General features: G+C 42.9%; 1 protein-coding gene across 3 annotated transcripts; it reads right to left on the bottom strand.

Annotated features, from left to right (window-relative positions):
• Nucleotides 1–2,207: 2,207 nt before the first annotated feature.
• On the bottom strand, nucleotides 2,208–21,953 carry wnt7ab (wingless-type MMTV integration site family, member 7Ab). 3 transcript variants are annotated; one of them, XM_079587661.1, is made up of 4 exons: nucleotides 21,617–21,953; nucleotides 20,954–21,180; nucleotides 16,867–17,138; nucleotides 2,208–4,530 (listed from the first exon to the last, which is right to left on the bottom strand). In XM_079587661.1, the coding sequence occupies exons 1-4, from the start codon at nucleotides 21,685–21,687 to the stop codon at nucleotides 4,048–4,050; spliced, it is 1,053 nt and encodes a 350-aa protein (XP_079443787.1). In that variant the 5' UTR covers nucleotides 21,688–21,953; the 3' UTR covers nucleotides 2,208–4,047. The 3 variants fall into 3 exon arrangements, with proteins under 3 accessions (XP_079443787.1, XP_079443788.1, XP_079443789.1); XM_079587662.1 differs by having other exon boundaries at nucleotides 20,958–21,180; nucleotides 21,617–21,919; XM_079587663.1 differs by lacking the exon at nucleotides 21,617–21,953 and having other exon boundaries at nucleotides 20,958–21,605.
• Between the last annotated feature and the right edge of the window lie 14 nt (nucleotides 21,954–21,967).

Below are 21,967 nucleotides of genomic sequence, written 5' to 3'. Positions count from 1 at the left end.
CAGTTTGTTTGCCCATTTTAACATCCACCATCTCTTAGAAAAGCAACAGGACACCTCTCTTCAACACACTAATGTTCAATACTTGGGACTATTTGTTCAAATCACTAAGCCTATCTATGAGCAATAGTAACAGAGATGCAACACAATTGATAATATCATTGTCACACACACTCAGTTTTGTTCATCTTCCATGGACTTTGATTGTTTTCATCAGTCTTTGTTTCCCGCCACTCATCTGTTGCCCATCATTTAGTTTGCTATCTCTGTGTATTAATTCATTTTTTTATGTTCACCGAGAACTTCTGCAGTCTGGCCGTAACCTGCCCATTTGACAACGAGTCATTGTTCTGTATCAGGGCAAATTACCATCACCCCGTAGACCTCCCCGCTCCCAGACACGTTTAGATTGAAGTGGAGGGACGCATCATCCAGACGCATCATCCAGTGTCTGAAGTGTCTACCCCGGTTGACCAGGGTGTGAGTCTGCGACATCTGTGGCTGAGGGTATACTGGTGGAAATAGAGATTGAGGACTTCAGCGCAGAGGTCCCTCGTCCCACCAGATCACCGGCTCCACCAGACACTCTGCCTTACGGCTCCACCAGATCACCGGCTCCACCAGACACTCTGCCTTACGGCTCCACCAGATCACCGGCTCCACCAGACACCCTCGGCCTTACGGCTCCACCAGATCACCTCGGCCTTACGGCTCCACCAGATCACCTCGGCCTTACGGCTCCACCAGATCACCTCGGCCTTACAGCTCCACCAGATCACCTCGGCCTTACGGCTCCACCACAGACCCTTGGCCTTACGGCTCCACCAGATCACCTCGGCCTTACGGCTCCACCATTGACCCTCTGCCTTACGGCTCCACCAGACACCCTCTGCCTTACAGCTCCACCAGATCACCTCGGCCTTACTGCTCCACCACAGACCCTCGGCCTTACGGCTCCACCAGATCACCTCGGCCTTACGACTCCACCACAGACCCTCGGCCTTACGGCTCCACCAGATCACCTTGGCCTTACGGCTCCACCACAGACCCTCGGCCTTACGGCTCCACCAGATCACCTCTGCCTTACGGCTCCACCACAGACCCTCGGCCTTACGGCTCCACCACAGACCCTCGGCCTTACGGCTCCACCACAGACCCTCGACCTTACGGCTCTACCAGACACCCTCGGCCTTACGGCTCCACCACAGACCCTCGGCCTTACGGCTCCACCAGATCACCTCGCCCTTACGGCTCCACCAGATCACCTCGGCCTTACGGCTCCACCAGATCACCGGCTCCACCAGACACCAGATCTGGTGGAGCCTTACAGCTCCATCAGATCACCTCGGCCTTACAGCTCCACCAGACACCCTCGGCCTTACGGCAAAACCAGATCACCGGCTCCACCAGACACCCTCGGCCTTACGGCTCCACCAGATCACCTCGCCCTTACAGCTCCATCAGATCACCTCGGCCTTACAGCTCCACCAGATCACCTCGGAATTACAGCTCCACCAGACACCCTCGGCCTTACGGCTCCACCAGATCACCGGCTCCACCAGACACCCTCGGCCTTACGGCTCCACCAGACACCCTCTGCCTTACGGCTCCACCAGATCACCTCGGCCTTACGGCTCCACCAGATCATCTCGGCCTTACGGCTCCACAAGATCACCTCGGCCTTACGGTTCCACCAGATCACCTCGGCCTTACGGCTCCACCAGATCACCTCGGCCTTACGGCTCCACCAGATCACCGGCTCCACCAGACCACCTCGGCCTTATGGCTCCACCAGATCACCGGCTCCACCAGACACCCTCGGGCCGCAGGCTGTCGTCTCTGGGTCTGTGCCATCGGACATACACCATCATCCCGCCGGGGTCTCGTCATCGACCATTGTTCCAAGCCTCCTCCTTCTCCTCTCCTACCAGCGTGGTCACACCTTCCAGGAGGGGGCGTTATGTCACACGCACTCAGTTTTGTTCACCTTTAGTTTCAGTTCATGGACAATTTTTAGTTTGTTTTCATCAGTCACATGTTTCTTTGCTTCCTGTCACTCATCTGTTCCCATGGACACTAATCTGCACATTATTTATTTCCTCTTTGTTCAGTCTTCAGTTGTCGGTCGATGTTTGTTGTGTTGTGTGTGTGTGTGTGTGTGTGTGTGTGTGTGTCTATCCCTGTTTCACAAACGCACATTTAAACCTTCTGTCTGCTCCTGTGTTTATTGTTTTATTAAAATCACTTCGCATTGGATCCTGTGTACCTTCATCTTCATGACAACCATGTTTGCATAATTAGATCTAGAAGTTTTATTTTAATAATTAACATTCACATTCCAACTTTGTCACCCACATAATTAAAATGACTGCATAATGCTACTGGAAGGCATTGAATTGTCCGACATGACAAAGTATAAATAAAACATTCATATAAAAATAGTCTTTCACAAAATATACTCTCTTACCGATATTTTCAGTGTAAATTGTATGTCTGGATTTATCACTATACCAGTTACAAAAAGCTTGTGGTCAGTAGTCTCTTAATATTACAGCAAATGTGATTATTCCAGACTAGTAGCAGCATACAGGACATTTCTCAAAGAAAAAAATATTGCTTGTTGTCTTATAACAATGTATTATGTAAACTAAAAAAGCTATTCTTTCATATAAACGCTCAGCATTCATAAACATGCAGAGCTGCATTCAACCATTATTTCTGCTCAATGTTTCATTAATTACAGTTATCAACATTTTTTTAATAAATAAATAAAAATCAGTTGTTTGGAAGAATTAAACAGTCTTGGTTCCGGAAGTAGTTTTCCCATTCATTCTCTTCAGTAAGGCCGTGTGTCCACCAAAGTGTTTTTAGCCAGCTGAAAACGCTAGGCGCTCTGCTGAAGACGCCAAGCTATGTGCACTTGAGAGCGTTTTGGCAGCGCAGGTTTTTGTTAAGTTGAGACGCATCGTTGCTATGATACAGAATATCCGTTGGTCCGTGTGGTATTAGTCCCGCCCCTCCTCCACTGTGATTGGACGGTTGGCTAAAAAGTGACAGTGATGAGCGCTGCGTTTTACCTAAAGTTGAACATTCTTCAACTCTCGGCGACCTGTAAAAAACGCAGAGCGCTCAGCGCTTAAGCGTTAAATACTCGCTCACAGCGCCTCGTTACGCTCATGGCGTTCTAAAAACGCGGCGCTCCCATTGAAAACAATTGAAAAAACACGCCAGCCGCGTGAAAAAACGCTTTGGTGGACACACGGCCTAAGGCATTCAGACTCATGAACCGGACAGCTTCACAACATCACAAATCTTGATTTGATGTATGTACAAGCATGTATGTATATAAACATATCAAATTATGTAATCTAATAAAATTTAATTCCCAATATAAAACTGTTTAATTGAAAAATATTTAGTAGAATTGAGTTATTTGAGAGTAGAGCAACATGAGTGTGTCATTCACTACTAGAGTTATTTTGCAGCAATCTCAGTTTAGTAACAGTGACTTCTCTGATTGGTCTTCAGCTTTATAGTGTAAAGCCTATAAAAATATGGCAGTTAATCCACTTTGACTTGTAGCTGAAGCATAAATAACACTCACGGTAGGTCTGTCTTGGAACGTCATACATTATCAGAGAAGATGAATAGGATTTACTTCTGGAACCCTGCGGTTGTGCTCTATTGGAGTATGTACTCTATACATTGCAAGACGTCCATGTCCCAGTAACTCCATTGGTAAAATCAATATGCTGTTGAGCCGTAAGTTGTTATCAGTTTTAGGTCGAAGACAAGAAAGTCTTATTTGAATCCAGATAGCGTCAGGATCCTGCAGACCCGAGTCACGCTCTAGATCTAATGAAGAAAGCTGGTAAACCTGCGTGGCATCAGAAATAGAGCAACTTTTCAGCTCCTTCTCACGATGAATTCTTTCTCCAGTTATCTCGATGATCGTCCATTAAAGTGAAGGAAGCATGTCTAAAGTAAGGTCTTGTGCAAAAGAATAAATGCCACCTGATGCCACCAGTCAAACCCTAGGCATGAGGTCAGTCATTTACACGTGTACACCTCTGTCCTCTCGCTGCACGTGTTGCATTTGACATAGCAGCACCAGAAGAACTTGCAGTTGCACTGCCACACGCGCGAGTACTGGTGTGTGTTGTACCCGCGTCCGCAGCACATGAGGTCGCAGCCGTTGTGGTGGTGCATCAGCGTCTTGTTGCAAACTCGCCCCTGCGTGCCGACGCTGCCGCTCACCGGATCCGCCTCGCAGTAGTTGGGAGATTTCTCGATGTACACAAGGTCTGTGTCCATGGGCTTGCGGTATGAGTAGGGTTTCTTGATCTTGAGGAATGTTGGTCGTTTGTGGCGCGTGGCTTTCACCGGCTCCACGTGGACAGCGCTGGTGTATTTGTCTTTGAGGATGTAGCCGAGCTCACGGAACTTGGGCAGGGTCATCCAGCAGGTCCTGGTGGTGCAGGATCCAGACACACCGTGACATTTGCACTCCAGACGCATACTCCGCTCCAGGACCTGGGTCACACAGCAGCAAGAGTGGGGAATTAGTGCTTTAATTAGGCAGAACTATTCATTACTCAATGTGAATACACTTTTTGGATACACTTTATCTCGATAGTCCACTTTAGACATTCTATAACTATAAGTATCTTTTCAACTACATGTCAACTAACTCTCATTAGAGCATTAGTCTAATACTGAGTATTAGTGAGTAGACTTTTAGTAGACTGTTAGGTTAGGGTTAGGAAAATAAGTTGACTTAAGCCGCGTTTCCACCGAAATTACCCGGGACAATTTGTCCCAGGAACTTTTTTCCCAGGAACTTTTTTTGCCCCAGACCGGTTGCTTTCTGCGTTTACACCGCGGTCTAAAGTACCGGGAAGATTATAACTGCGCTCGTCTGCTCCTCCCAGTCTGCGGCGGACAGTAATCAGTTTTGAGCTCCACATTTATAATAAGTATGGTGGAGATTCAAACTGTGCTGAGGTTGTTTGTGATGTATTGGTTTACTAACGAGGAAATTAACAAAACGGCAGAAAAGAGACGAGCACTGATACTAAAGCGTGTTCAGAAAGCTCGTAATGCTAGATGCGGACATTGACCGTGAGATGGCTTTGACAAACGCGCAGAAAATTTCCTGTTACACAAAATGCGCTTAATAAAGCCTGAACCTCGTCGTCGGTCCAGCTGTGTTTTTTTTATTTTTTATTAAATTCCATATTTGCAGACAGACTTTTACTGCATGAAGCCACGAACCGCAATAGATAAAAATGCCGGTTAAATTAGAATGCTGCGTGGAGTCATCCAATCAAAATGCGACGTGAACACAACCAATCAGCATGTTCAGCGCACAAGTCCCACCCCGAAAGTTCCTGAACTTTGAAAAAGTACCACCTCGCCAGCAGGGACTTTCGGAGGGGCAAATATTTACCCGGAACTTCATTTAGACCCTGATCCTGCGGTGTAAACACACCGAGTACTATGGAGCTAAACGAGTCTCAATAAAGATAAATGCACACACTACATTCACATATGCACACACATGATTCATAATTACACACACAGGATACACAAATGCGCACAAAATTCACAAATGCACACACAAAATTTTAAAAGCACAGAAGATTCACAAATGCATACAAAATTCACAAATTCACACAAAATTCATAAATACACACACAATTCAGAAATGCAAACAAAATGTACAAATGCACTCAAGATTCAGAAATGCACAGGGCAAGATTCAGACGTGTATTTCTGATGCACACACAAATATATATTGATTTACAAACTGCTTGCGGTCTGTGAACTTCACTGCATTTGTGTGCGAATTTTGAGACTCCCTTGACTTGGCTCGACACACAAATGCCTTTTTTAAAACAAGGAATGATCAGCAACCAATCAGATATCTCCCTTGGTTTAGCCAATCACAAGAACGCACCCCGCGTGGGGGATTGTTTACTCATAAGCCAATCACATGAATGCGTTCACACAGCGCGATATGCATGTGGCACGGGCGCGAGCGCGGTGGAGTTCTGTCTGTCAGTTGGTTTGAGACCTCAACATGGCTTCTAGCAACGACAGGGGAGCGGTAAGTCGTTGCCAGAAGCCATGTTGAGGTCTCAACCCATAGATATTATATAGAGACTTAGAACTGGTGCGGACCAGGGGAATCCGACTGTTTAATTACAGTTTTTTCCAACTGCTTACACACGTTTTCAAAACTATGTCTCCTTTTTTCAAAACTCTACACACAATTCCCAAAACTACACACACAAAATGCAAATTGCTTCACATCTCCTTCAAAATGTAACACTGCATTCAAAATGCCATAAACACAAGTCAGAATGAAGCATTTGCATCAAATGGCAAACACTTCTTTCATAATAGTACATTTTTGGATATATCATGCAAACACTGTTGTTCTAAATCTAAAGCTCTTTAGTCTTTCATAGGCTTATATCTACATTGCAATGTAACGTTCTACAGTGAAAGTAATCTGCTGAGAGGGGTAACAAGTACACTGTAAACCTTATGAATTATCTACACTGGAAACACCAATGCTATGTAGAAACAGAAAATATTTAAGATTACTGTTGTTTACAGTAGCATACAACAAAACCATAAACATATGTAAACCAAAAAAAATATTCTAGAATACAGTAAAGAACACAATTGTTGTGTGTGTGTGGTCCTGGGGGTCCCAGGAATCCATTGTTCAAAACAGGTAATCTGACCTGTGACCTACTGTATTCATAGGCCTAATGTATACTACAGTAAAGCAGTGATTGTGTGATCAGCAATTACTGTAGTGTATGCACATGTGAGGAGTGTGTGTGTGGCCTGGTGAATAAGTGTAGCATTTTGATTGGTTGTGTTTGGAAAAGGAAAGCAAGTCACTTCCCATTAGATTTTTGTGTTTTAGGTCGAGAATTGTGTGTAGTGTTTTGAAAAAAGTGTTTTATGCAATTGAAAACTGAGTCAAAGGCTGAGAAATAGCTTATGGTTTTGGAGATTTGGTGTGTAGGTTTGCATTTTGATTGAGAGGTTTCAAAAATCGTGTGACATGAAAAGATTTTGTGTGTAAGCAGTTGGTAAAAACTGTAAAACAAAGCATCGGAAAGGCCCGCGGCGGGTGTTGACGCGATGTGATTTCTGCCCAGTGCTCTGAATGTCAAAGTGAAGAAATTCAATATATCTATATGATGTAGGCACGGTTGCCATGAACCGGGCCCGAGTACGATTGTCCCCCCTCCCCCTCTGGCCTGCACTCACATAGGGTTTCAGCATTCGTGCTGGAGCACGCTTACGTCATTATGGTGCATAATGAAGAGAAGTGTCACACCATGAAATGTAAACAGAAAAAAACAGCAATGAATTCGGCAGTTTAGGATATCGCACAAGATTTGTCAACACAGAAAACATTTAATCACTGGAGTTTTTTTTTTCTCGACACCATCGTATTAATTGATTTCGATTAATATGCGCGAGGGAGAGAGAGAGAGCAGACAGCGCTCTCTCTCTCTCTCTCTCTCTCTCTCTCTTTCTGCTATGCCCTGTCAAGCGCGCCCTGTTAAACCGTGACGTCCTGTTCCGTGCTCCAGCACGGTTAGAGCTCACACTGCATGCGAACCGCGCCCGAGTCCAACTGAACCGTGCTCTGGCCCACCTCTTCCAAGCGGGCCAGGGCCGGCTAATCGAACCGCGCCCGAGTCCAACTGAACTCTTCCAAGCGGGCCAGGGCCGGCTAATCGAACCGCGCCCGGGCACGGTTCGGAGCACTCACACTAGTCAAACGAACCGCGCTTTGGTGGTCAAACGCACTCGGGCACGGTTCAAACTGGCTAGTGTGAGTACACCCTATGTCTCTCAACCAACTGACAGACAGAACTCCATCGCACCCGCGCCACATGCATGTCGCGCTGTGTGAGCATTCATGTGATTGGCTTATGAGTAAACAATCCCCCACGCGGGGTGCGTTCTTGTGATTGGCTAAACCAAGGGAGATATCTGATTGGTTGCTGATCATTCCCTGTTTAAAAAAAGGCATTTGTGTGTCGAGCCAAGTCAAGGGAGTCTCAAAATTCACACACAAATGCAGTGAAGTTCACAGACCGCAAGCAGTTTGTAAATCAATATATATTTGTGTGTGCATCAGAAATACACGTCTGAATCTTGCCCTGTGCATTTCTGAATCTTGAGTGCATTTGTAAATTTTGTTTGCATTTCTGAATTGTGTGTGTATTTATGAATTTTGTGTGAATTTGTGAATTTTGTATGCATTTGTGAATCTTCTGTGCTTTAAAAATTTTGTGTGTGCATTTGTGAATTTTGTGCGCATTTGTGTATCCTGTGTGTGTATTTATGAATCATGTGTGTGCATATGTGAATGCAGTGTGTGCATTTATCTTTATTGAGACTCGTTTAGCTCCATAGAGTACCAGCCCAAAGTTCCTAGTTCCTGGGGAAAGTTCCCGCGGTGGAAACCAGCTATAGTCAGATTGATAGATTGGCTGTTGAGGGACCAGACAGTCTACTAATACTCTAATGACAGCTAGTTGACATGTAGCTGCAAAGTTACTTATAGTTAGAAGAATGACTAAAGTGGACTATCGAAATAAAGTGTAACCCCACATATTGTCAACATACTCAAATTATACAAATACCCCTACATTGTAGAAATTGCACACATTTGGGAGCTTGCAATATCGTTTTGAAGTTCAAATGTTTTGTTTGAACTTCAGTATTCAGATTAAAAAGGTTTCCTTAAGCAGGTATAAAATCCTCAATAATATGAAAACATGAACCTGTTGGTACACTTACACAAGACTAAGAACTAGAGTTTTCTGCTGGTGCAAAAGTGACCATTGCGTGCATGAAGTGTCCAACATACCAAAATGTAGTTTCGTGACTTGTCACTTCTTCTGGTAAGACTTAATAGTCCACTTTAGACCACGATACTAATGATGAGTACCTTGCAACTACATGTCAACTAGCAGTCTTTCTTAAATTGGAGCGTGAACTCCACACTAGAGACCTCGCTAGTTTGTAACTAAGTCTGAACTTTATTCGGTTGCACCATTTGTTCTTAAGGCAGAACGTAGGAACATAATACATAAGTAGGTCTTCGCAAAATATGACATTTAAATACCTTCAAATACATGAGCAGAAGTTGTGCTGAAAAGCTTTGAAGTTTATTCTTGACTAATTTTTGCTTCACATAACTACCAAAAAAATATGTTCCCATTGAAATACGATACGACCCAGCAGTCGATAGCCGTCATGCCACCGTCTAGATTAACTATGGACCCGATGTAGTCCGGCTATGAGTTACACACTTTTAGCCAAAATAACCTTGGATTTGGTTACATGTCGTTTTTGCCAAAATAACTTGTGAGATGTATGATATTTCATTGTGTAAGCAAAGTCAACAGTGATTACAAGGTGTTTGATTTCATTTCTTTGACATATTGGGCCCTATCTTGCACCCAGCGCAATTGACTTTGAACGGCGACGCATGTATCATTCCTATTTTGCACCCACGCACAGCGGACTTTTCCCTCCACAGACGCACGTCGGTAAATTAGGGAATGAACTTGCGCTCGCGGGGGCGGTTCAGCGCAAAGAGAAGGCGTGTTCCGGCGCATAACTCCCCTGGTGCTATTTTCCAGTTTTAGAAAGCAATTGCGCCACTGACCAGGAAAAAAAACAGTCTAAAGACAGTGGCGCGTTGCGCGTTAGTGATATGGTATTTTAAGGGCGCGTGCTTGGCCATCTTTAACGCGCATCCACTTTGATTCTCTAATATAAACAGACGCAGCCGTTTTCATTTTTGCAAATCAAACATTATTACAAGGAAAAATATTAACACACGAGGGAAATCATTGTTGTGTCCGTGAAGATGTGAAAAAGATCTATCTAGATAAAAATAAAAAATAAATCTAGATTAGGCTACACATTTACTACCCAAATGATACGCCTGTTTAACCGAAGCTAATGTGTGTGTGTTTCTCCATCATCCCCAATGTCACTTCTCTGTGTTTTACGGCCCTGACGAGAACGTCGGCCTCCTCGGCTGTGAACCGCTCCTGGCGTGCGCTGGCAAAACCGCCGTTATAATAGCAATCCGCCATGGAACAAGCGCGCCGGCTCTTAAAGGGAATCTGAGAGGACGCTCTGATTGGTTTATTTCACGTTACGCCCAAACCACACCTATGAATAATGAAGCTACTTCAGACCAACCCCTTTTAGATTTGCGTCGGGCGCAAGAGTCATTTATCCCGCCGGGAAAATAGCAACAGCGTCGGGATCCGCCCACAAAGTTACTTGCACTTTGCACTTTGACACTTGCGTTTCAGATCGTTAAAATAGGGCCCATTATCTAATCTGTCTATTCTTGGGCAATGGTTAGACGTCTAACATTTTCCCTGACAGCCCAAATTTTGCCTTGTTTTAGCCGAGACGTCAGGGTTGTGACGGCTATTAGACGTCTTTTAAATGCAAAATTGCTTGCTGGGTACTGACTATAATGAGAGTTAGTTGATATGTACTTGCAAAGGTACTTGTAGTTAGTAGAATGTCTAAAGTGGACTATTGAAATAAAGCGCTACCAAGTCATTTATTCAGATACTGTTCTCTCTCTTAAAATGTAAATTAATGTAAATGTCAACATTACCAGTCAAGACCTTATTGATGAAATTCAGTCAATCTAATATTTTATTCTCCAACCGTTACTCCTGGTTGGAGGCTTTCATAAATATTTAGTTTATAAGTAGGGTAACATTTAAACTACATTTAATGGTGCAATGGAGAAATATTGAATAGTGCGTAAATACTTTAGTGCCACTTTATGTCAAGTTGTAACTTACACACAGCCGGCGCCTTGTCTTGAGGGGCTGTTTACAGGACACCGTTTCAACTAGAAACACCGTTCATTTACACGACAACAGCGTTTTGGGTGCATGAAACCGGCCTTCATGTAAACAGCAGAAACGTGAATCTCTGAAGACGATGACGTCACGCACATGCGTATTACGTGTTCAGTCTATAGTGCCATCTACTGGCCTGGCAGCAGAATACATCGCTTTTAGTCGTGTCCGCGGATCCGTGTGACAATGGTGTCGTTTGTACGCGGAAAACTCAAAGCAAAAACATCTCAGTTTTAAGCATATTGTTGTCGTGTAAACGTACCCTGAGTCTCTACTAAAATGAGCCGATGGCTTGAATCCGGTGTGTTGGATCAGGAAGAGTTTGTTGCCTCCAGGAACAGGGTTGGGAAACACAGGGTCTTCTGTATGATTGCTAATACTAGCGGTTTGCTGTAGGGTGTTCTGGACGGTTGCTAAGTGGTTTCTAGGGTGTACTGGATGGTTGCTAAGTGGTTGCTAGGGTGTTCTTTGCTAGATGGCTTCCCTAGTCTCTATTCTGTTTTTAAAAAATGTCTTGGGTTCCTTTCTCTATTAGGTGAAAAGTATAAGCTTCTTGTTCTCTATAAGGTATTCATGTTCACAGCACGAATGGTACGGGACAAGTTAGTAGCCTAAGTTTAACAAGTTAGTTAGTTTAAGTTAGTTAAATTTGAGGTTACTTGTTTAAATTACAAACCCTGTATGAGAAATAGCAAAAGTAAGGCTTCACTGAGCAAACTGATAATTACATGACTTCACATTCAACAAACAAATGTAGTAACTGCATTGTCATTGCACATAATGATATTTTTCTCCACAACAGCAACAACACCAGTCACTTATACACTTATACACTTATACGATTGCTTATCTTCAGAGATGTGCACCAGAGCCAATGTCATTACATTCGCTGGCATAAGTTCAGAAAAGGAGGGGCATGCGAACAGAGCACTCTTAGTCCGCTCAACACAAATCCTGCAGCTAGAAGATCCTGTACGGATAGTCCGTTCACTAAGAGGCAATTTAGCGTCTCAGATAAGACCGTATGAACGCATGTCCCACAGGCTCTTCAATAGCGGCACAATGTCAGGCTGAATGAGGAGAAGTGTTGGTGAATCGGCTCTCTGTGACCAAAGGTGGACACGCTCGATACACACTGAGCTTCTTTACTCCTCTTTAAGCTTGACTAGTCTCTCTTTCATTTAAGAATGAAAACGCTGTATGATAAATGTGATTTCTGTCAAACTACAGCATTGACATTATTGATGTTTGGTCGTGAGATTTCACTGACGTCTGAACTGAGCCATAAGCTTCAGAAGGCTTGAATATATAGTGCATCATAATGACTGTAAAACCCAGCAGTTGCTCTTACTAACACTTTATGTCTTAACTTGATTGTAACAACTTAGTAAGCTGTACTATTCACATAGTTTACTCAGAAAACCCAAGTTAAGATTAATTGATTGGTTTGAGTGCCATTTTGTTTTTGAGCCGGGGCAATAGACTTTCCTCCATTTCCTCACTTCTGCAGTTATCTTTCTCTAGTTGTCTTTCTCTAAGTCATCTTGAATGTTGAATTTTCAAAACAATTGAAAATTTTGAGAGAACATCACATAAACTGACTTCATAAATTGATGCGGATTTTCCTAAAAATGTTTAGTTTGAACTCACTATTATGGCGCTCGTGTTCCCTTTGGTATATTATATTATTGTAATTCTCCTATTGATGAAGCAATGCAACAAGAAATCACAAAACACGTTCCCATTACAAATTTGCACAATTTTGAATCCTTATTACAGAAATAATATTCCTTAAAAAAATGCATATTTTTTATTTTTGCATGATATTTACAAGTAAATAAACATATATTATATTTTAAAAACATATATTATGACCTTCAGAGAGCATTTTTGACCCACTTAAACAGGACTTTACTATTTAGCATCTTTATTTGTCATTTCATAATTCGATCTTTGAAATATGGTTAAAGTGTAGCGCCGAATGCACTGACAAGTATTTATGGCAGACTAATGTATACTTTCAATTGAAACTAATGTATACTTTCAATTGAAACTAATGTATACTTTCAATTGAAACTTTCAATTGAATATGTGAAATGTATTCACATATTTAAATATATTTGTAATTACACATTTGTAAAGAAGTTGCAATTTAATACATTTAAAATGTATTTAACACTCAATTTTAAATGATACATGACACACAATACCTATGCTTTAGTATGTCAAGCAATGCATCACAATATGTGTACTTTGTAAAAGAATGACAAAAGATTATTCAAACATAATGATTTAACATGTTCTTTAAAGTAGCCTTCCCCCCCCCCCCCCCCCCCCCCACGGGACTGTATCCCTTATTCCACATCAAAGACACACACATATGTCTGAACACTGTATGCGGGGAAAAGCACGGCCTCTAGATGCAGGTGAAAGTGAAAAAGCCGTTCAGGACCTCTGGCGGTTTGAGCCTTGAAAGTTGAGACAAAAGCACACCATCAAAGATGAAGTTTCCATCGCAGGCGGAGATAGGGGATACTGGTGTCAGCAGTGTGTTTAACGGAGCAGGATTGGTACAGAGCTCGGTGTGTTGCAGCTCATCTGGTTTGTAATCAAACTCCAGCACTTATTCTGCTCTTACCCTAAAAGCTTCCCAGTGTCGCCGTGCCAGTCCGGTCTTGGCTCAGCTGCCGGATTGCTGCCGGCTGTAAACCGCAGTGCCATAGTTACTGAATCCTTCCCTGCACTTGACTTTCACTTGATCCGTTCAGTGTAACCATAACATCACTTCACGGACAGATAATACTCTTATAGGAACAGTTCACCCTAAAATGAAAATTCGGTCATTTCCTCACCCTCATGCCATTCAACCCCGTATGTAAGTTAGCTCTCGCGCGGCATCCACATATCCGCGGTTTCCAGCTCGACGTGACAAGGCGTGAGCGAACGCCAAGCGTCTCGTAGCTGAACATATGAAGCTTGTTTCCGCCACAGAATGCAACAATAAAAAAGGTACTTGCGACTTTTTAACTCACAATTATGACTTTATTTCTGGACATTGCGAGTTTACATCTCACATCAGAATTGTTATAAAGTTATAAAGTCAGAATTTCTAGATATAAACTCGCAATTCAGACTTTTTTTCTCGACATTGTGAGATGAAAAGTTGCAGTTATCTGTATTCTGTGGTGGAAAATACACACTCATTTTTATGAAACTTCTTGTGTGATTCTGTCACTAGTAACTGTATGCTGTTAGTGAATGGAAAATAGCGGTGTTAAGCTCCACTCCTAATGGAGACGGAGGCTGGGACTCACAATATCAAGAGCAACACTGTTCATGCAAAGCTGGGTCTCTATTCACTTCTATAATCGTTATTACAAACGGACTACGCGAGTATAAAGTTGTGTTTATTAGCAGCGTGTGCTAGCGTATCAACTATTAGGGCAGAGAACCGAAATCATAACCTAAACAGCATAAAACTGTCTAACTAGTGTAACTTCACAGTACGGTTAAAAGCTAAATGTATCTTAGAGCAAAAGTGTGTTGTTGATCTTGAGGGGTTTCGCTGACTGAGGACGTCCACACAGTTTAATCCAAAGACGACACTTGTCGGTTTTGGGAAGGGGAAAAACGGACACCCCCCTGCAACCTCTCTGGGGAACGCGTATCTGTGTTACAAATGCCCCAGGCACAACGCTTAACCATATTTTTGATAAAACTACGACGGTAATAGTCTGCCGAGACAAAACGAGACGCCTGTGTTAAAGTCAATGGAGCGCTGTGAAAAAGTGTCGGACCGCTGTGGAGCTTGTTCTCGGCTGCGCTGTGATTGGTCAATCTACATTCTAGGGCGTGGCTTAGCCAAAGGCGAATTGGCTAACACTACGACCAATCACAACAATACACGGGGTGACGTATCACTAAGCCACATACGCTAAGCTACCAGCGGAGTATTAGTGGGAAGTTCATTTTACTGACTCGGATCTTTGAATCTCGGTCAGCAAAATGAACGAATCTTTTTTCGAGTAATTTTGTTCATTTCAGCAGAATATAATTACAATGTCATGTTAAATAGCCCAACACATCTAGTACTTAGGAAAATGTTGATTACATTTGAAAAGTTGTAATTGAGCGGAGCTAAATGGTAGATTATACTTTTGCCGTATCCGGGCGGCAAAACAGCAAAAACTTCCTTCTTGCAAAGGAACGTTTTCGAGCGCCGTCTTCTGTTCCTCTTTTAGAGAAAACGGCATGTCTAAATCTTTCATTGTAGCGGACAAAGCCGTTTCAAACAACTGGTGTTCATCCACAGCCATCCTGCAATGTTTACTAATGACTAATGTCATCTCGCCTCAAACATCAGATAACCCGCTGTTATTGGTGCTGCTCAGATAGAGGGCATATTTAATGAGCATCAATGCTCGACACCAGAGTAAACTCGCTGAGCAAACTCAACGTATGCTCTCGCCAGAACTCTGGGTTTCCAGAGCAGAACTCGTGGATAACTCCTGTGAATCTGCCCAATCTCTTTCCCACGTTTGTGTAGCTTCTGCATTCACCCCAATGACGGTTATGTTTAGGGGTGAACCTTCATCCTGCTTTTTTTCTAAAAATCCTACTTTTTATCCAATTCACATCATACAAATGTATATGAAATCGCCACTCGTAAGCTAGTTACACTAGCCTGGGTGCCAGCCTGAACCCCACTCACAACATGTTTTGGTCGGGAAGTTCGGTCTGGACTCGATCCGTTGAGGAGTAATTATGCTCAGCTCCCAAAAGGCCGAGCCAATCAAATTGCCAGGGCGGGCTTTAATCGATGATGGACAGATGATCTGCGGTTACGTAATCACCACGTCATCAAAGAGCGGTTGGGTTGAACTGGTTTTCCACAAAGATGAAGATGACTGCAGCTGGAGAACTGAGATGTTTGGATTCCGCTATCGCGTCTGTTATAAAAGAAATCGACAGCGCATTCATTTTAAAAGACGAACAGAGAACCGCAAGCAAGGCATTTGTCGATCGAAAAGATGTGTTTGCCGTCCTTCCTACGGGATTCGGCAAAAGTTTAATTTATCAGCTGGCTCCGATGGTCGCTAAGAAGATGGGACGCAATGAAAACCAGTGGAAGGGATGCGCTTACAATCTCTTTTCTCTGAAGCCTCAGATGAACACGCTTCTTCAGCCGGCTCTCTTTCAGCGTCTTTACATTTTTTTGAATCAGTCAAGTCGCGTTGCAACCGTGTTATAAAGTTGAAACAGGGCCGACAAATGCGAGAAGATTAATTTGCTTTATTGTCGAGATCTAGTCCTAAACAGAGAACTTGCTCGTATATACATACACCTTTTGTATTTCTCTCAAAAATGCTATTCGTGCTTGTAAGTACTCCGGAAACTCTTAAATTCTTTTGACAAACAACGGCAAAGATCGTTTACACTCTTAGTGTAAAGATTAATGTACTACTTCTTCCAGCGTGTGTGCAGTCGAGCTCTGTGGACAACTATGCGTCGCTCAACATGCGTTGCTCTGATTGGTTGTAGGTCTATAGGTTGTAGGCCTTACACTATACTGTGGGTCAACTTTTCTTTAAACTAAAGCAGCTTTCACTTACAACAAACATACAAACGGAAACCTTTCCTTGATAATCAAACACATCGAAGACTAAAGATATAACAAAGACGGTTCTCTCGTGGTACTATGAATGGGGGAAATTGCATCTGCCAATATGGCGGAATAAGTTGGCTGGACCAACCAGAAATATACCATATGAGCGGAAGAAATATCGTTTAGGCAGACACTTCATGTCAGATTTTATTGGTGATTTCAAATATGAAATGTAATCGCTTGGAATTTGATGTTTCCCATTCAAAGAGATATGAGATGTACGGAAAAAGCTGAAGAAGAAGACTTTGAAACACATACCTTTCTTCCGACTTCGTTGTTATGCAGATTCATGAGCGTCCTGGCACTGTGTTTGATCTCTCTGGCGTCCATGAAGAACTTGGAGAAGCCCAGGCCGTAGTGTATGTCCGCGGAGCAGCCGCCCCACCTCCAGCCGCTGGCGTGCCCGTGGAAGCCCTGCTTGTCCCGGTCGCAGCTGCAGGCGCTCAGGTTCCCCCGCGTGCAGGCCGAGGTGATGGCGTGCGCCACCGCGGCCGAGACCATGGCGTACCTGAACGCTGACTCTCTGCTGCCTGCCAACAGACCACACACACATCACACATCACAACACACACAGGTCTTCATATCAGCGTTGAACAGAGGCTACTGTGGCTGGAAGAGTCTTCAAATGAACCATCAAATATCACCAATGATGTTGAATTTAATGTTAATGTGTACACTAGCAAAACAAATGACTTTGAACAAGTGCTGACGTGCACATTTGTCAGATCCGTGTACAAATGTCTCAGTGCATCTGTGTTTGTGAAAACGTTTGGTTATGTGCAGACAATTAAGTAGCCTAGTGTGTAATACGCCTTTTTCACCTTTGGCTTTTGGCTTGCTTAGTTGGGGACACTTAATATTCAACAATACTATTGATCTCCTGCATTGACATTATTATTATATGAGAACTGAACATCACGCTTTTCTCCAGAGTGGCTATATATATATAAATAATAACTTTAAAAAAAGAAAAATGAACCATCACTGAACTTTCTTAAGCTGGACTGTGACGCTATTTTCTACTGGAAACAAACTTTGTTGCATTATTTTCCTGTTATCTCTGTAAAGCTGCTTTAAAACAGCAACTTGATCCTACAAAACTAGTCAATTACAGGCCGATCTCTAATCTGCCATTTCTGTCAAAGATATTAGAAAAAGCAGTATCCTTACAACTGTGTTCCTTTCTTGAAAGAAATGATATCTGCGAGGATTTTCAGTCCGGATTTAGACCGTATCATAGTACCGAGACAGCTCTCGTTAGAGTCACAAATGATTTGCTCTTATCATCCGATCGTGGTTGTATCTCTCTATTAGTATTACTTGATCTTAGTGCTGCATTTGACACCATTGACCACAACATCCTTTTAAATAGACTCGAACATTATGTTGGCATTAGTGGAATTGCACTAGCATGGTTTAAATCATACTTATCTGACCGTTATCAGTTTGTAGCAGTAAATGAAGAGATGTCTTATCAATCACAAGTTCAGTAAGGCGTACCACAAGGCTCAGTACTAGGACCGCTGCTGTTCACTCTGTATTAGGAGTATTCTGTATTACCTTTAGGAGATATCATTAGGAAACATGGAATTCGTTTTCACTGTTATGCTGACGATACTCAGCTGTATATAGACACATGACCTTCAAAACCTAACGAAACCTACCAATTCACAAAATTAACGGAATGCATAGCGGATATAAAAAATTGGATGACTAGTAATTTCCTACTACTAAATTCAGAAAAAACAGAGATTCTAATTATTGGACAAAAAACTTCCACACGTAATAACCTAGAGTACTGTCTAACACTTGATGGCTGCTCTGTTAAGTCTTCGTCGTTGGTTAGGAACCTGGGTGTGCTCTTTGATACCAATCTTTCATTTGAAAGTCATGTGTCTAGTGTCTGTAAAACCGCTTTCTTCCATCTTAAAAATATATCTAAATTACGTCATATGCTCTCAATGAATAATGCAGAACAATTAGTTCATGTGTTTATGACCTCAAGGCTAGATTATTGTAATGCTCTACTGGGTGGTTGCCCTGCACGCTTAATAAACAAACTACAGCTAGTTCAAAACGCAGCAGCTCGAGTTCTTACTAGAACCAGGAAGTATGACCTTATAGCCCCGTTCTGTCAACACTGCATTGGCTGCCTATTAAACATCGTATAAATTTTAAAATATTGCTGATCACTTACAAAGCACTAAATGGTTTAGCTCCGCAGTACTTGAGCGAGCTCTTAACGCATTATAGTCCTTCACGTCTACTGCGATCTCAAAACTCCGGCCAGTTAATAATACCTAGAATATCAAAATCGACTGCTGGCGGTAGATCCTTTTCCTATTTAGCACCAAAACTTTGGAACAGTCTTCCTAACATTGTCCGGGAAGCAGACACACTCTGTCAGTTCAAATCTAGACTAAAAACACTTCTCTTCGGCCTAGCATACACATAATACATTATAGACTTCTATAATTCAATGTTAGGCTGCATAGTTTAGAACAGCCGGGACCGGGAACACTTCCCGTAAATCCTGATGTACTTGGTACATCATAAGAAGGATGGCGTCTACGCTAATATTAGTCTCTCTGTCTATCCCGAGGTTTACTGCTGTCCACCGGAACCAGGCCGTATCCAGATCTGATGAAGGACCAGCGCCAGGACACGACGACGACGCCGCTGACCTGAAGTGTCAACCAGTCTCTCCTCCTCTCCACTCCGACTTCAACCAACCGGAACTGGACAAATACTCTGATTCATTCTGAACTTCTGACCTGTAATGCTCCTGAATCATAATCATACACTGTTCGCTCGTTGGCCAGAGGAGAACTGGCCCCCAACTGAGCCTGGGTTCTCCCAAGGTTTTTTTCTCCATTCTGTCACCTGATGGAGTTTTGGTTCCTTGCCGCTGTTGCCTTACCTTCTGGCTTGCTTAGTTGGGGACATTTAATATTCAACAATATTATAGATCTGCCTTAAAGGTGGACGATGATGAAATTGTTTTTTGTATTATTTTCATGTTATCACTGTGAAGCTGCTTTGATACAATCTGTATTGTAAAAAGTGCTATATAAATAAAGGTGACTTGACTTGACTTGACTTAAAACTATCAGTATTGTAGAAAGCGCTGTATAAATAAAGGTGACTTGACTTGAATAATAAGTGTGTGTTTTTTTATACTCTTATATAGGTAGTCTTTTTAATATTGTACAGACAGAGAACATTTAATACATTTAATTAGACAAAATATGAATGAGCTCAAAGTAAAAACACGAATGATCTCCTTGCAGAAATGTGAGCTTCCGGACATCTACTTCCTGAGGTTATCTCTCATCACTTCTCCAGAAATCATTGACAAACACGGCAGTTCTGCATAATCGGCAGACGTATAACCATTAACTCGAATCGTAAATTAGAGCTGTCATCCAAGATGATGTGATAAATCAATGAATGTATAGTCAAAAATATAAACATTCTTTGTTTTTATTCGTGTTTTATATCTGAGCTCTCGCAGACCACTTACAGAAATAATGAAACATTTTCATCTGGGACTTTTGAAGCTACTTAAGTTGCAAAGAAATACATTTATATATGTTCAATATTATTGATCTGACTGACACTATTGGATGAGGACATCACAGTTTTCTGCAGAACAGCTTTATAGATGAAATGAACTTTTGATAATTGAGGATCTTTACAACAGAAAACACTGAACTGATCCTCACGGCTTGAGTAAAGGTGACTTGACTTCAACTTCACTCATGGAAGACCTCATCACTGTTATAAACGGACACAGTGGTTGTGCCAGGTTAAGCGGGATGGTTTGGCAGAGTAAAAGAGCATTTGTCTCAGGTGACATCTTCCATGCTCTGTAATTTACACCTGTGGAAAAACTCTTCGGGCTGCAAATGCTTCAGAGGCTTTAACCCGAACACTGATGCATGCACGACAAATGCTGGTACCAAACTCGCAAGACAGCTTTTAGTTTGGAGAGAGAGCTGTACTCTTCAAAATAAAAGTTTTAAGAAGAACCAAGTTCTGTTGGACGATTATATATATATATTATTATATTCTAATCTTTAATGATTGGTTTCTGCGATTGCAATGAGATGTTTTGCAGCACATCAGGTCAACATGTGAGCCGTGGCTATATCTCATCTACCAGACATGTCAGGCATGCGCGGACATCTTAACTCCAACCGGTCGATCTGTATCGAAGCCAATGACCTGCGACTAGTAAAGGAGGTAACTGTTTTACCCCACATTAAACAAACGGTATAATCCGTAACCACATTGGTAAACACTTCCCTCCTATCTGTTATAGACTGACATATGTCCAACATACCCACTTTCAACTCTCTCCCGAAGACCGTCCTCTCGCCGAGCGCGGAGCAGTTCCAGCGGCCGTGTCTGAACTGGAACTGGCACTCGCTGATGCCCATCTGCGCGCCCTGGCCGATCACGATCAGCGCGTCCGGGCGGCTCTGGCAGATCAGCCGCTGACGGGGCGCCAGGCCCGGGATCTTGTTGCATATGATGCTCGCTCCCAGCGCCAGGACGGTGGAGAACCCGCTAGAAGTGATCAGAGAAGAGCGCGAATCAAACTAATCTTTGAAGGCATGAATCATGCATCTTTGAATAGGATTAAAAAACTGGACGACCTATAGGATATAACCTACAGCCTAGTGCAGTTTTTATAGGATACTGCGCGTGGACAAGCACTGGACAGCTCACGCGCGCACCGAAGGCGTCCACAGGTTTCCGAAGAGCCCTGCGAAGTGCGCAGCGGATCCCCTAATGTCTCTGGATAGCATCATTATTTAAATGACTTGTATTCCCCCAAAAAAGTGATTTTCCCTCTGAATGAAGACAATTTGCTTTGTTCTATCTCACTATCGTAGTTCTAAAATAAAAACATAAATGTAACTGCAGCTGGAACTAGAAAAGTAGAACTTAGACACCAAACAGCATGGCTTATTTACCTACAGTAAAGTTTTTATCAGCTCACCCCATTTTCAAGTAGATTATTCCAAGACAAAGGAAAATGTGAAATATCCAGCGTCGTGTTTTTCTGCTCATGATGGTCCTGTCTCGTTTTCACCCAGACGGAACGAGGAACTTGAATAGCCAGTCTATTGGTAAATAAAGTCAGATTGCACTAAACTTGTGAGTCCACCTTGTGTCCAGGTTGTGTGTGTCCACCTTCACGGCGTCTCCAGTGTGTCCACCTTGTGTCCAGGTCGTGTGTGTCCACCTTCACGGCGTCTCCAGGTCGTGTTGAGAGCGCATATCGGCACAGGTCGAGCAGATGTGTGTGATCTGAGCCGTTCATCCTCACACTGAACACGGCTTTATACCT

The sequence above is a fragment of the Phoxinus phoxinus genome (assembly GCF_949152265.1).
Source record: "Phoxinus phoxinus genome assembly, chromosome: 18".
NCBI classification, from domain to species: domain Eukaryota; kingdom Metazoa; phylum Chordata; class Actinopteri; order Cypriniformes; family Leuciscidae; genus Phoxinus; species Phoxinus phoxinus.
Note: the sequence above shows the minus strand (reverse complement) of the source record. Positions and strands in the feature narration are given on the sequence as shown.